This window comes from Thermobia domestica, chromosome 11, assembly GCF_964235325.1.
Source record: "Thermobia domestica chromosome 11, izTheDome1.hap1.1, whole genome shotgun sequence".
NCBI lineage: Eukaryota > Metazoa > Arthropoda > Insecta > Zygentoma > Lepismatidae > Thermobia > Thermobia domestica.
Window position 1 is genome coordinate 18,653,391 of NC_137464.1, and position 15,987 is coordinate 18,669,377.

Consider the following 15,987-nt stretch of genomic DNA (forward strand, 5'->3'; position numbering starts at 1 on the left):
TGTTTGTTGATGTGAGCATTATTCAGTTCTCTAGAATGGAGGTCGAAAGGGAACATTTTCGGGCAATGATCCTTTACGACTTCAAAAGTGGTTTGAACGAGACACAAGGCCTTGGCCGTTTGCAGGGGCATTTGGGGACCTTGCTCCTTCCCGTGCTACAATTTTTCGGTGGTTTTGTGAATTCAAAAGAGGCCGGACATTGCTTAAAGATGAAGAGAGAGCTGGACGTCCGGCAACAGCTGTGTCAGATGAAAACATTGCCGCTGTGGAACAAATGATTCGAGAAAATCCTCGAACAACTTTCAAGGACATTGAATCTGCAGTGAACATTAGATCGCCAGCAGTAACAAAAATTCTTCATGATCATCTTCGGCTCAGGAAGGTTTCATCTCGTTGAGTGTCTCACACTTTGACTGAACAGCAAAAACGCATGCGTGTGGAATGGTCTGAAGAAATGTTTGCAAGATTTGATAGAGGCAATTCTCGATGCGTCTCTGACATTGTTACCGGTGATTAGACTTGGATCTATCAAATTGACCCTGAAAATAAACGCCAGTCTACAGTTTGGATCTTTCCAGACGAAAATCCACCCACAAAAGTGAAGCGACCGCGAAGTGTGGGGAAGAAGATGGTTGCAACTTTCTTCTCCAAATCTGGCATGTTGCAACTGTTCCACTTGAAGAACAAAGGACTATTACTGCTCAGTGGTACACCACTGTTTGCCTAAGAAAAGTGTTCCAGAAGCTTCGGGAACGGCATCCAAGAACAGGAACGGCGTGGGATCCTGCTTCATTATGACAACGCGTCCGCACACATGGCCAACATCACAATTCAGTTTTTAGAATCTACGGAGGTCAAACTCATGACTCATCCGCCGTATAGCCCTGACCTGGCCCCGTGTGATTTTTTTCTGTTCCCCAGGATCAAAGATCGCATGCGTGCAAAGAAATTTTGCAGCCCTGAAGAAGCTGTAGTGGCTTACGAGAATGAATTTTCAACACGAAGAAAAAGACTGGCAACACTGCTTCCAAAAGTGGTTTTCGAGGATGCAAAAGTGCGTACAGTGTAATGGTGAATACTTTAAGAAAATGTAAGTGTTAAATTGATTTTAAGTATGTAAGTTATTTCACATCTCAAAACTTTCGTAGTGATCCTCGTATAATATATTATAAATACTTTTTTTTTAAATACATACTACTGTTACGGACACAATGTGAACACCAGCGTAGGAGAAATTCTAAGCCTAAGTCCTTAAGAAAAGTACCGTCTGGAAACATTTGAAATATCGGCTATAAAACACGTAAAAGTAACATTGTTTAGGTGAGCTAGTACTTATCGAATTGTTGCTTGAATCGTGGTATGGAATTTAATCGCTCAATATGTATTTTTGTGTTACAGTTTTGGACATGGCACGGCACATTCCACTTTATCGTGCAATTTTGCAGTTGATACGTGCAATGGCTCTTAGTCACCAGTTAGTGTCGTTGCTTTTACCTCAAGGCAAGAAGATCGGTGGGGATGAGTTGTCAGTTGTGTGTCTTTTGACCAAAATGAAGACGTGCGTTGATACATACGCTTCACGGTTAAAGTAAGTACAGAAGTTACTATCTTTTTCGCAGAAGTATGATTGTAATTAAGATACATTTATTGTTTTATTCCATAGATTTGTAAGTATACTGTCGAAGTAGAGTTACTGCTACGAATCTTTTGCACATATCCTTTGACAAAAATATTGAGATTGTATTAAAAATCCATACATGGGAAAATGCCTTCGTAGACTTTGTAGGTTTTTTGTTCACCCTCAATGTTCAGTTTCTGAGGAGTTCAGTTTACCAAAACTTGACTCTCTATCCGTGTGTGTCTCCGCCCGGAAAATAAAAAAATTCAAGAACTACCATGAATTTTGACCAGGATGTGGAGGGTCAGAAAGTACGAATTGGGTTCGTTGATGGAGGGGATCCTTCCACTGGAAGTGGTGGAAATTAACCATTTCCGGCTTTAACGCTGATCACTGTAGACCAAAAACTGCTATAGATAGCGAGGAGGGTTTTATTGCAATCGATTAACAGTCTCGAGAATACATTTCATCTCCATTCGTAACATTACAAAAACTTGAAGTGATAGAAATCCACAACTTCTGGTTCCAATATTGATGTACATAGAGCAGAAACTATTCGAGATAGCGGAAAACTGTTTTTTAAATCAATTTTCGTTCTAAGAATGGGTACCATCTTCTCTCTTAACCTTCTATTCAAATGGAAAGTAGTAGAAATCTATCATTTTATGTTTTAACCTTGATCATCATCAAATATCGAGGAGCGGTTTACTATAATCACTTAAGGATCTCAAGAATATATTTTATTTCATCCGTAACTCTCTGCCTAAACCTAAAGTAATTGAAATCTACCATTCAGCTTCCGGTTTCAATATTGATCTACATAGAGCAAAAATAACGAGAAGTAATCTTTGAAATCGCTTTAGCGTTCTAAGAATGGGTACCATCTTCTGTCTCAACCTTCTGTTCAAACCGGAATTGGTAGAAATAAACTAGTCCCGGATTTAACGTTGATTATTATAGAGTGAAAAAGGTAATAGATAGTGAAGTTGTTTTCTCTAATCAATTGAACGTTTCAAGAATATATTCCATCTCCACTCTATCTACTAAAACAAGAGGTCGCAGAAATCTACTGCGATCTCCGGTTTCAATATTGAGAAATTGTCACGTCATACGAGCTAAATTCCTTCACATAATGTGCACGTAACAGTGTTACCTGTTAAAAGTTGCCGTAAATTTAAACGCTTCGATAGTGGAATTTCAGTATCTCGTTCCCTGTTCTGGAAATGTTGCAACTGAGAAGCGAAAATTCGGTTCATAAATACTAATACATAAGCTTGTATTGAATGGTATTGAGTACATCATTGCTAGAGGCACGAGTTTTTCGCAATGCGCGATAAATCGAAATCATTGAGAATTAAGTAATTTTAAGTTTCTTGACATTTTATGATATTCTGTGTGTATTTTCATTGGTTTCTGTTGCGCGATAAAACGCGAAATTGGCAGTTCTGCGCGATATTTCTAACAACGCGAAATAACGCAAAATTAAAAAAATTCATTAATTTAAAAAAAACGACAGTTTTCCGCTGACGGAACGGTAGAACGTGGCATGAACGGTGCATTTTGGGTGATTCGGACACGGTTATAGATAACATGTTGCGCGTTAGCTATCACCATCGCAGATAGATGACGAGGAGCCGTTTTAATTAGCTAGCCAATAGCATGAACTGGTGATAAGTGACAAACCTATAACAATGAAAGAGGAAAATGTGGAAACATGTAACATGCTTATGTTTAATGTGTAAATGTAACTTGTGCCTATGTGTTTCCAGAAGACAGCAACACTTTCCTACCCATAGTAAGTTGTTACTAATTTTCTTTCAGTTTGAGAATTAAAAAGTATAATTTTCTATAAGTGAAATTTACAAAGTCAAGTGAAATATTCAATGTATTTTGTTTTTAGGTAATTAATGATTTATTTCTGTCTATAAATATGATCTGTGAGTAATAGGAACAATTTTTAAAATGTTAGGGAATATCTTTTCTACAAGAGCTACAAAATGAGAAACTTCATTTGGAAAATGAGACAAAACGCAAATATGAAAAACGAAACGCGAAATTTTCAAATTCTGTGTGTGGAAAACTCGTGCCTCTAATCATTGCGTACTATTTTTAACATATTATTGATAGCATTCTAAGATTGAGATGTAATTGTAGAGAGTTTCGTGGATGGACCAAATAATTAGACAATACGATTTCATTTTATTTGAAAATACAAATACACGTAATATAATTCCACATCTCTCAGATTATTATTTTAGGAAGAGGACTTCTCAAAACTTTTATATTTCATATGAGGTAGTGTGATATACTGCTGGAAAGGAATTGATGAGGTCAATTTCCGGATTACTATCTTGCATTTACCGTAAACGGTAGAAGGTTCATAAAGTATATTTCCGTTCTTTCCATTACTGAAATATCTCGAAGTACACAATTGTTTGGGGGAATTACAGCACCAAGAAAGACACATGTGAGTTGAATAACGATATTGAAATTATAATTTCAGAACTGTACAGCACTTCATCTCCGGTGTATCGTGAAGCCTCCAGGCTCCCCACTCAGAACTTATATATATCATAGCTTGGAATCAAGCAGTCGGTGGAGCGAATTCACAGTATGTCGACACTTTGCTAGAGAATCGTAACGAACAAAATGCCAAGCAACCACATTTTACACACATTAGATAAGTGCCATGTTAGGCGACTGTGCACGAAAGCCACGGAAGCAGTGGTACTCATCTGGGATACATGTGGCCGCACATTGTCCTGCTGAAATATGTCGTTCTAAGTTGCTGTCTCAATAGAGTGCCCGTGATGTAACGGTCTCCGTGAATAGCAACAGAGTTCGCGTTTTGTATTCAGTGACGCTCACAATCACATCTGCCGTTCGGACTTTGTAGCGCTCTTTAAGCACGTTTAGCGTCTGACGCTTATGCGATCGTCACTATATGATGGGTTGAAGCGAGACCCAGACGAAAACATGGCCGTCTATCCACAATATGTTAGCGACTGTGTTCACGTGCTCAGTATAGTGTGAGGCGTTTGTAATTCTGGGTCATTAGAAGCCGACTTAAAGTCCACACCAGCTATCATACTCCAGCACCAAGAAAGTCGTGGCTAAGCGGTTAGCGTACGCCCCTTTGGCGTGGAAGACCAAGGTTCGATTCCTGGCGGGAGTTCATGAGGCTCGGATTCCACGTTAATCACTAGGTCCCGCCTCATATAGCCTCGCTGCTGAAAGATACTCTAAACTCAAAATTAACTCAACTCCAGCACCAAGACGCCGTATGGACAGTCACGACTATGTGGATAAAATGTCTGTCATGTAGTGGTGTGATAACATTGTGCTGCCAAAGCTCGATTATCGCTGCATACGGTTCTCTTCTGTCCATTGCTTCCAGACATGTATCAGTGTTGTGAAGGCATACCTTATACGTGAAATAGTTTCGCGGTACGAAAATTAGATTTTACGTAGACCAACCATATGGCCATGTTCGAACATAGTTATCTATTTATATTATCTCATTTGACGCTGACAAAGCATATTGACGCATACGCACACGTTTCTTGTTCGTTTTTCCTTGCTTCGGCACTGCAAAACGAGGGTGCCAACCCTCTAAATTCGTAATCGATCGTACGTCATATGTTGCGATACAAACCTGAGAAAATGAACGCATTCTCTTCTTACCTTGGTGATGCAGTTTTCAAAATAGCAGTGTATAGAGGAAAATATATAGGACATTCATCGCGTTAGCGACTATATATTTTTGTAACTGCTGGTAAGAGCAGTATTATTTATTTGAATATATACTTTATGAAAAAATATACTATTCACCTTTTCACGTGCTCCAATTACGACAGCTGGTTAGTAGTTGCAAAAATTATGAACTAATTTAAAAGTTATTTGAACAATCACCTCAGTGGGTATTCATTTTTTTTATATCCCTCAGTGAGCAAGATCAACATTCCCTTATTTATTTTAATAATAATTAATCAATCCTATACTATCTTCATAATGAAGACAACAGGTCACTAACTACGGAAATTATAAGCTAGTATAAAAGATGAAAATTTCAGGAAAGTAGTTCGCGAATTTAATCACTGTGTTCATTGCGGAATATCACATTTTTTTAATACGTTACAGAAAACCAGAGTATTAATCTAAAGGCTCATTAGTAGATATATGTAGGTAAATAGATAGCGTTTGTCTTGTGTTCCAGATTTAAACTACAAGGTGTCTTATGTCATAATAGTTCATTTAAATTTATATTTTCCATTAATTGAGCACTGTTTGCAGATGAGAAACGTAACCATTCTAGATTGAATAGTATATACACTATTAAAAGATGTTAGTTATTCATAGGTAAATATGAATGAGGTACACTCGTGGTTTAAAATTTACTTCTTTTTCCTTTCTTCAAATTTACTGCTTCCATACAATAACTAGCAAGAATTTTTTTTTTAAATATGCGGAGATGTTCTTACGTCAGTTATTAGTAAAATGAAAAGGTCAGCCGATACTCTTTTATTCATTGGTGCCTAACTTGAGGCGTTGTCGTTGGAAATTGAGTGGAAAAGTGAGCATCGAACTTGAGTCTCCGGCTTACTGTGCTAGTATACTAACCACTACAACTTTCCTAGTTCAGCTTGGAGCTTGGTAATAACAGTATAAAGAAAAAAATCAGTAAAAAATTAACTATACATGGATTTATTGATAAAAACTTATTTTGAATATAGAACTTACAAACATACCACTGTTGCACCCAGCTTATAGCCCGCATTTTCAGCGTATGAACAATGTCATTCTTGTAACACTTTTGGTAGTGTTCATGTAAACAAAGTATTTTTATGTATTCAAGTTTATTCTTATGTGGTGGCTTACTTTTATTTATGTACAAAATGATTCTGAACTTGAACTTTATAATTACTTATTTCAATTTCAGAACAAATCGAAATAAAGGAAATAGTAAAACACGTTCGTCAACAAAATTCCAGGATGATGTAGAACAAGACGAAGGATTAGCCCTTCTTATTCCTGATATTCAGGAAACAGCGTCTCTTGTACAGGTAAGAGTCGGTCGAATTACAATTCGTATTATTTTACTTTTTTTATTATTATAATTTATTGTATAACAAAAATTTCAAATATGGAAAACCGGAACTTAGAATGAACTACAGAATAGAGTAGCAAGAAATATTTATAGCCCACTAATTAATGAGTGATGCGAATATCATGATCTCACCATGACATGTTCATGTAGTATGGAGCTTTATCTCAAAATCCTTACGTAAATGCTGTACATATTCGCTCTGTAGTCGTGCATGAACATGTTCCATATAAAAGTATTTTCTTCATAAGGGTTTTTCTTTTTACCCCAATCCTGACGTCATATTCTAAGAACTGTCATTAAATAATGAATGATCAGTAATTTCTTGAATTTCGCAAGTTATTTTTCAACGTTAGTTTATTTCTGTACAATCTCTCTTCATTCCGTTTCTTTTGTATTTATGTTTCGAAACAGGATTAAATGATTTATTGGATACAAATTCTACAAACTTTTGTAGGGCTTAAAAGTAAATCACGAGCTTCCTCAATTATCTGACTTACATTTCTTCGTAATGTTAACTTAAAAGAAGACCGTAGAGTCCTGTAAGTCGAACTATTAGCTTTCAAGTTTTAATGAAGAGAGATCACATTTTAATTAAACTATGTGTTTTGATTTGTAAGTTACGAGTTTTTCAGTTGTAAAATTTCCAGCAAACTGTGCCGTTCGATTTTATATTGCATTTCGAATACTGGGCGCTGCGTTCTCCAAATTAATATTCTAGCATTATTATTATTATTATTATTATTATTATTATTATTATTATTATTATTATTATTATTACTATTGGTGATAGTAGTAGTAGTTGAAATAATCAGTCTGAATGTAGTGAAAAAATTAAATTCATCTAAGTTGAGTAAATACAACATTTATTACATAATTCCATGGTAGTCCATTTGAAACGTGAGGGATTATAATGCTTATTATCTTTATAGATTGCTACCGATCGTCTAGTTTTTGAAGATGAGACTGAATCTAGTACCGGGAAGGATATGCTAGGAATGTCGAATGTAGAGCGACCTCTACGAAGGTCAATTGAAGAAAGATACCTAGAAGTAATGAAGAAATTACAATTCGGTAAGTAAACGTTTACTTCATTTGCATGTGTTGAGTGCTAGTGTGGTATTTCTTAAGTAGCAGCTTTATTCATGTGACTGCTTAGTAAGAATTAGTTTAATACATTCATCGTTGTTACAGAAATAGTTTTCGCTATTTGTAAATAATACAAAGTGGAGTTGAACTAATTATATTGAACATTTTAAATTATCATTATTTCTACCAGTTATGCATGTTTAATTTTACGTTGTCAATAATTTAATTCTGTTGAGAATCCATTACATTATTGTAGGTCTTTAAATTAACACACACGCAATTTCGAAGTTTTTAAGATTAATATTTACCTTCCTTCTCTTGTTTAATGCATAATTTTTGTTCATTGTTTTTTGTAGATACGTTTGAAATGATAACCGAGAGTGAAGAAGGAGGTTTTAGATTCGTAGTTTCGTACCACTTTGAATCCAACATGCGAGCTGCAGGTGACCGAAGCCATCCATCTCGAGTGAAGAGATTGGCACAAGAGGCTGTTACTCTTTCGACATCGTTGCCTCTCTCGTATAGCAGCTCGGTATTCGTTCGATGTGATACTGATCGATTGGATATTATGAAGGTAGGACAACGTAGAACACAAATGACTTGAGAGAGAAATAAATTAAAAAAAAAAAATTATGCGTAGCTATAAGAATTCTTATTATGAGGAGCGTACTGAAAGTCGTGAGTAACATTTTTTTTTTTTTTTTTCACAACCGTAATCTTTATTTGTAAGTGGAACCAAATATATCATCTCAATCTACAGACCTTTCTTTCAATTTTCTACAGAGTTTGTTTTTTGCACACATTTTTCCCATTGTTCTGCAAGTTTGAAAATACCTTTGCGATAGAATTCCGTTCCAGCTGCCCATAAACACTGACGCACTTCTTGCCGAATATATTCCAGTGTCTCGTAGCGATGTCTTCGCATCTTTTCCTTCACAAAAGCGAAAAGATGGTAATCGAAGGATGCCATGTCGGGGTTGTAGGGAGGATGTGGAAGTGTTTTCCACCCAAATCTCCTGATCTGCTCCATAGTGGCATGTACAGTATGCGAACGCGCATTATCCTGTTGATGGATAATCTTCTTTCCAGGACCTTTATCACGCAAGGTACGACAGAGCTTCAAGTGTATGGATGTAGCGGGCAGAATTTATGGTTTGTCCAGGATTAAGAAAGTCAACCAGAATGCAACCCTGTGCATCCCAGAAGACGCTCCCCATAACATTCCCTACCGATTGCACTGTCTTCGCTTTCTTCTTGGGTGGCGAATTCAAGTGATGCCATTCCATACTTTGTCGTTTTGTTTCAGGTTCATAATGATGGAACCAGCTTTTATCTCCAGTCACAAACTCGTCAAGTAGTCATCACCTTCGTGTCGAAATCTCTGAAGAAGGGTTTGGGAAATAGTTAGTCTCAGACGTTTGTGGTTAATAAACGTGAGACCAACGGGCTCAAACCTTCCGATAGCCTAAGCTGTGAATCATTTCTTGCACCGCACTATGTCCAACACCAAGTTTTGCAACGATTTCATTCACAGTGATACGCTTATCTCCCTTAACCAACTCATTAGCCCTTACCTTGTTGCGTTCCGTGGAGGCAGTTCGAAGGCGCCCGTTTCGAGGCTCATCTTCGATACTCGTACTTCGATCCTTAAAATGTTTTACCCACCTCCTAACACTGCTGACACCCATACACACATGTCCATAGGCACGCGGCAGTGTGCGGTGAATTTCAGAAGCAAATTGGCCCTTTTTAACAAGGAATTCATTCACAGCACGCTGTCGAAACGAAACATCGCTTCCCGCCATTTTGGAAATTCTGCCGTTACGTGGTTACGTGCTAGCAATAAACAGCTTCAACGTCTGGAAGAAAAGAAAGAAAGAAAAGGTTGTAGATTGATGTGATATACTTGGTTTCACTTACAACTAAAGATAACGGTTGTGAAAACATGTTGCTCATGACTTCCAGTATGCCCCTCGTACGTCAAACTGTTGCTTATTGATTAAAAAAAAAAAAAAAAAAAAAAAAAAAAAAAAAAAAAAAAAAAAAAACTTCATCCTGCCTCTGTTATTTCATACGGGCTTGATAATTGGTAGACGCAACTGCGTCTATCTATTAAATTTCTCTCTCTCTACCACTTTTTAGAAAAGTTCGTATAATTTCTCTTTCTTTAATAATTGGCCCCATTAGGATGAGACAAGGCTCTTGTTGCATGTACGTAATAAATTTTAGATCACGGCCTGTTCTTTCTTTCTTTTCTTTCTTATGACATACATACATACACACACCCATGCATACATACATACATTAGCAAGAAACACATTTGCAGAACCTGTAAAGATATAAGCTGAAAGAATGAAAAGGAGAGTGTGTCTCCATACTGCTTTGACAATTTTCCGAAGACCCTGCAAGGCACAGAAACGTCGTCGAGCAGTGCCTATTTGAGAAGTTCCAACCAACGGTCCATTAGTGAGGCGCCTGAAAATTTCACAGGGATAAACAAAAATGAGATCACTCGAATTTTATCTCTTCTGCCTTCCTTGTGTAGAACGCCTGGGATCGAGCAGTGTGGCTGGAAGCCTTGTCCAGGTGGATCCGTATATTGATGGTCTCGTCACCGTACAGGTGGGGAATATGTGTTTCATACAAGGAGTCCGTAACATTGTGGAATTACCTGCGTTTACTTTGGTGTTGCAAAGCACGAGTGTGTGAGACAGTGCTTCCCGACTGCCATTTCCCCATCAGCACCAGAAATTCCGTGGTAAACTTCTCTTTGCACTTCAGCACAAAGTTAGGAGATGACTTTTGTAGTTTGTTTGACGGTAGAAAATATATTGAACTCTTAATCTTATCTCGGTAGAGCTACCATTCATCCAGGGCACACACCCATTTCCACCTGTTCCTCTTAGGTATGTTTTATACAGTTTTCTGGCTTTTGTGAACCCTCTCCTGGATGTGTCTGGGATTATTCTGTGTCACTGTTCTAATAATAAAACTAAACTGAGCAAGGCATCAAATATATATTAATAATACTGTCTGATAAAGGCTATGTTAAATTACCGAAACGGTTACACAAGTATTATTAATATATATTTGGTGCCTTGGTCAGTCTTGTTTTATTAACAGTGTGGAATATTTGCAAAGCTATAATGAACAAGACACACTGTTCTAATATCGCTCACTGTATTAGTGGTTCAAAGACTGGCATAATGTTTTCAGTTTTCTGAGAGGACTGTTGGGCTCATCGTCGGATGATGAAACCCACATCAGCTTTGCTGACGATTAAACTACTACTTTGCACTGTTTCATTATTGCTGAGTGGCTGTAGTTGGCGGTACAAAGCCCATAAGTCAACTCCTCTCAGAAAGCCATAAGTTTAACCTTCTCCATCATTGTACAGATCGTGCTCAAGGGATATCGTAATCAAGTACAGGCTCCAGTGTAGCCAGAAATATGTCGGTACATAACAGTGGCTAAATGGGTCATTCGGAAGGACCAGTGAAAGTCATATTATTTTTATCATGGTGTGCCTTCTGTAATCTGTGCAACCTTTAATTAGAAAATCTCAGAAAATGTCAAATACTAATGGTTACATCGAAAATAATAGTATTTTTTCCTGAAAATGGATGAACAGAATTTTTGAAGTCGGAAAAAAATAGCGTTCCACGGTTATGGCCTTTAGGTTAAAGGAGACGGACTTTAATGAAAGTAAATGATTGGAATGAGAATGTGAAAGGAAACTAGAACCGCGAGAAAACACACGGACGCGATGTCCAGCACAAGTTCACATTACCTGAAATTGAACTTGGATCTCTACCACTGAGCCACCTTGCTCCACCTTCAGGACGAGGAAAGGTTGAAAATTAGAATACATTTCCCATTGTAACTGGCTAAGTCTTAAATATTCGGGTATGTTTGATCATTTTAAACTTCATATCGTATCCTGTTCGTTCAGTAATATGCCCTTTTCAGTTGCGATACGATGTCTTCGTCGAGTTGATTTTATAAATTAAATCGAATATCAGATTTTTATTTCTGAAATATTGTTTAAAAAAAAAAAAAAAAAAAAAAAAAAATTACTTGGCATTCAGTCATTTATTAGAGAAAGGGAAAAACAGTAATTAGGGGTGTGAGCGATTCCGAATATGTACCTTTAGACTCAAAATCAGTATATTAATATGAATTCGAAATTTTAAGGGGAAAAATCTAGGACATTGTTGATTGTGAGTAATGTTTCCTTAATGAGTCGTAACATATTTTTACAACTCTTTACAATCCTTTGTGTTTGTAATATGTAGCATTTTTTTTCTTCTAGTAACTAAGTTGATATTTTACGAGCACAGGTTTTGTAAAGTGCATGATCATAAATGTAGCAGATATAAAATTGATGTTGGTGGTTGAATGATTGTTGAATTAATTACATTATAATTGTAGGGATTATTCGTTGTTTTTTAAAGAAAGCTTCAAACTCAGCATAATTTCCGTGTCTGTTTTATTCTTTAATTTTAGGTGCTAATCACAGGACCAGCGGAAACCCCTTACGCCAACGGATGTTTTGAATTCGATGTATACTTTCCTCCTGACTATCCAAATTCCCCGATGCTAATTAATCTAGAAACTACCGGTCATCACACAGTTCGCTTTAATCCCAATTTGTATAATGATGGTAAAGTGTGTTTAAGTGTTCTCAACACATGGCATGGTCGTCCGGAAGAAAAATGGAATGCTCAAACGTCAAGTTTCCTCCAGGTATGGACAAGCTTTTTTTTTTTTTTTTAGTTCAAGCATGAGAATTCGTTATAATATAGAAATCGAATCATTGGTTTAGAAAAATTTAACCCATGTCCTTCTATATGGAAGGATTTCTGTACCATAGAGTTACCGTTGATACTTTTAATCTCAACTAATAGTTTAGAGCGTATTAACACAGAAGTTGGGCGAAATTTCATACTTTGTTTACCTGTTATGCTTTTCAACCTAAGTTAAGGAAGCGCTTATTATTGTCAAGGATAGATAAGTTCAATATAGTCTTTTTCAATTCCCTGCCAATCTATATCCAATCTTCCGTCAGCCATTGAATTTATCTTTTCATCCATAATAATGCTGACGTTTCCCAGCGAGAATGTGGAACTCAGATATTGTGCTTCGCATGGGAGATCCGGGTTCGATTTCCGGCGGGAGGTCATGTGGTTTGGATTCCACGTTAATCAATAGGTCCACGTCTCATATAGTCTTGCTGCTGAACACGACATTAAACTCAATATCAACTCAACTCAGATATTGTGCACTATGTTGAAAAGAAAACAAGGAAATTTATTATATTTCCCGATAGTTTTGGAGCAATTTTTGCAACGAAAGTAACTACCTTAAAGAGCATTGTACGAAATGTTTTGTAAATTACGTTGTAAGTAGTTCCACAAACCTAAACATCAGAATGCTTGACGTACAGATGCGAGTTTTATTGATCAGTACTGATATTATGTGAGCATTTTCTTAAAAAGCACTGCTTGTTCATGGAGTCCATCCGTACACTACTTCGAGGTTATGAACGGGGCAATACACATCCAAAGGGCCTTAGTGTCGAATACTACGATCGTATAAATGACATATTGCGAACAAGTAAAAACAAAGGAATCTAAAATTTGATTTCCTCCGACGGACTTTAAACTATTTCAAAAAAGTGCTTAGGTAAATCTTACATTTAATTAGGTAGATGGTTGTCAGTAGATACAAAGCTCTTAATGCCGTCCCCAGCAATTTTGATACCTGAAACCGTTCCGCAAATAAGAAAAACAAAGATTGCTTGACGACTTAAAATGACGTTCTGTTGTTTTGCTTTGCTTCCATAACATTACAGCAATAGTTTTTATAGGTATAAGTATAGTAAGTTTTGGGAATTACATAATTGTAAATTGTGTTGCAAACTTTATTAGTGTTTACTACATACGAACGGTTTTATGTATCAGATTTCTGGAAACGGCATTATGATCAGTAAATCTATTAGAAGCCATCTATGTAATGGGATGTGGTACTGTATAAGCAGTTTTTCGAATAAAGACTTTTTCTTATCCATTCAAAATAAGTCATTTCATGGTCATAGTATTAGACACTAAGGTACTTTGAATGTGTATTGCCTCGTTCGCTCACCTGAGTTATTTACTGCTGTGGAGATCTCCAGATTTTTGATGTGTGAAATACTGTAGTGTCCGTAGATCGCAACACAGTGATAAATGTGATATTGTAAATTTTCGTTTAAAATGTAGAATTGAAATGAGTAATAAATTATGGTAGTACCATTTAGAAAAAAATATTTATGTTGATTTAGCAAACCTTAATTCCGTGGTGTCACAGAATATGTCAAACAATGTTCTTTTGTCGATATTGGCATGATATAAAATTCAGTGCTTCTTTTTTTTACATACTAGTTTAAGATTTACAAGGTCGTATCAAGGTAAATGGTCCACTTTGGTTTATGCGTGTCAAGTATACAGAATAATTCTGTCAAAATTACTCACGATTGTACTGCACGCGCTCCACAAATTTCGTTTTCAACGTAATAGAATTGAAAAAGTAACATTTTATTGAGTTTTTCATTTTGTAGCCTATTGATTGTGGTCATCATAGTTAAGCGGTGGCGTCAGTGAAAGCAGGTCAAACACAGGGACTCCGTACAACGTTATATGGGTTTTTGCTTTGTGAGTTTAAACTGAAAATAAGCACAGAGAACGGGAATGAAAATATAAGTCCTAGTCTGGAAAGTTTTGGATTGAATGTTAACATGCAGCGAGAAGTGTGTTCTGTACGATTACTTAATGGTTCTATCATCATTGGTTATTACTACACGAATCTAATCTCGAACAACTAAAACCTCCATTGCATCATTAAGTTACGTTGTTTATTCTGGGACTATTCGGTGTATCAATGCAACTGTATTCGTATCAATGGAAAACTACACGAAATCGAAAAACCGTTGAGCTTGAGCTATTCTTCTTCAGGACAGTGCGAAGTCACTTTTCGCTGAGGTTACTTGTGATATCAGTATCTGGTTTGTTTGAAAAACACAAGTGTATTCTTCAATATTTCCTACAGAGTGCCCTGTCGAATTATCATAGTTCTATCACTGTGAAATTTATAGTACCTATTACTGCTGATGGGAAGTGTTCCTGATTTCCTTTATACAGGATGGTGCAGGAAAACAGGAAAATTTTAATTGACGTAAAATGCACTAATTAACACAGGGAATATTACATTTAATAATTCAGAAACATGTAGAGAGTGTGGCATTAACAGTGACATTAGCTATGGCACTTACGTGCTTCTTTACTCCTTGAAGACGACTTCGGAAAGTTGTTCCCCCTCTTTGCATACACATTATCGTACGAGTATGTCTTGGAAATTCGCTGGAATGCTCAGTTTATTACGTCTTGAGCAACGTTAGTGAGTCCTCCTTTAACTCAGTTTCAGTTCAGTGATGTTTGCACGAGGTATACTATACTGTGCTTTTGAGATGTCTCCATAGATTCGCCAGAGAGAGAAATCGTACATGCTGAATTCAGGGGATCTCGGAGGCCATAGAATGTTACAGTTCTTATCAAATGCTTCCACAGCGTACACACAACTTCAGTGCTTTATTACTACTAAATGGTCAAGTCTTCTCAATTTGTCTTTTCGATTCCAAACAAATACTGGCCATACAATGTTGCTTATTCTAGATTCAAAATATCCCGTTTTCCTGCGCCACCCTGTACATGCCGCTTTTCCTTTACTGAAATACGATGTGTTCTGAATAATAAAGGCGAACTCAACAATATTACGTGCGATCTGAGCGCCGGAAATTATATTTGAAGTTTTCAAGTAGTAATATACAGTTAATTCTTGTACTGTATGTACATTTTGTAGAAGTTGATCCTCTTTCCTTTAGCAAATGCAGTTTGGAAATAAATGGATGGTTAATTTGACCGTTCAGAGTACATTTTCAGGAAATAGCGTTTAGTAAGTTCGCCTTCACTACTCGGAACGCCTCATATCTTCCACTGTTGTACTACTACTACAACCTGCTATTAATGTTGGGAGTGAAATATAAGGACGTTACTAAAGCGTGTTTTCGTCCAGCTCAAAAATTAATAAATGAATAATAAAAACTTTAAAATCGAATTATCAACTGAGGTTGAACATTTTC

At 36.7% G+C, this 15,987-nt stretch overlaps 1 protein-coding gene across 5 annotated transcripts in view; it reads left to right on the forward strand.

Moving 5' to 3' along the window:
* The window catches only part of Bruce (BIR repeat containing ubiquitin-conjugating enzyme), a 195,271-nt gene that overhangs the window by 170,559 nt on the left and 8,725 nt on the right, over positions 1-15,987 (forward strand). For all 5 annotated transcript variants that reach the window (XM_081730148.1, XM_081730149.1, XM_081730150.1 and 2 more), the window contains exons 56-60: positions 1,399-1,588; positions 6,558-6,681; positions 7,655-7,796; positions 8,168-8,385; positions 12,318-12,557. In XM_081730148.1, the coding sequence (XP_081586274.1) occupies positions 1,399-1,588; positions 6,558-6,681; positions 7,655-7,796; positions 8,168-8,385; positions 12,318-12,557 (914 nt within the window). The remainder of the gene's footprint in view (positions 1-1,398; positions 1,589-6,557; positions 6,682-7,654; positions 7,797-8,167; positions 8,386-12,317; positions 12,558-15,987) is intronic.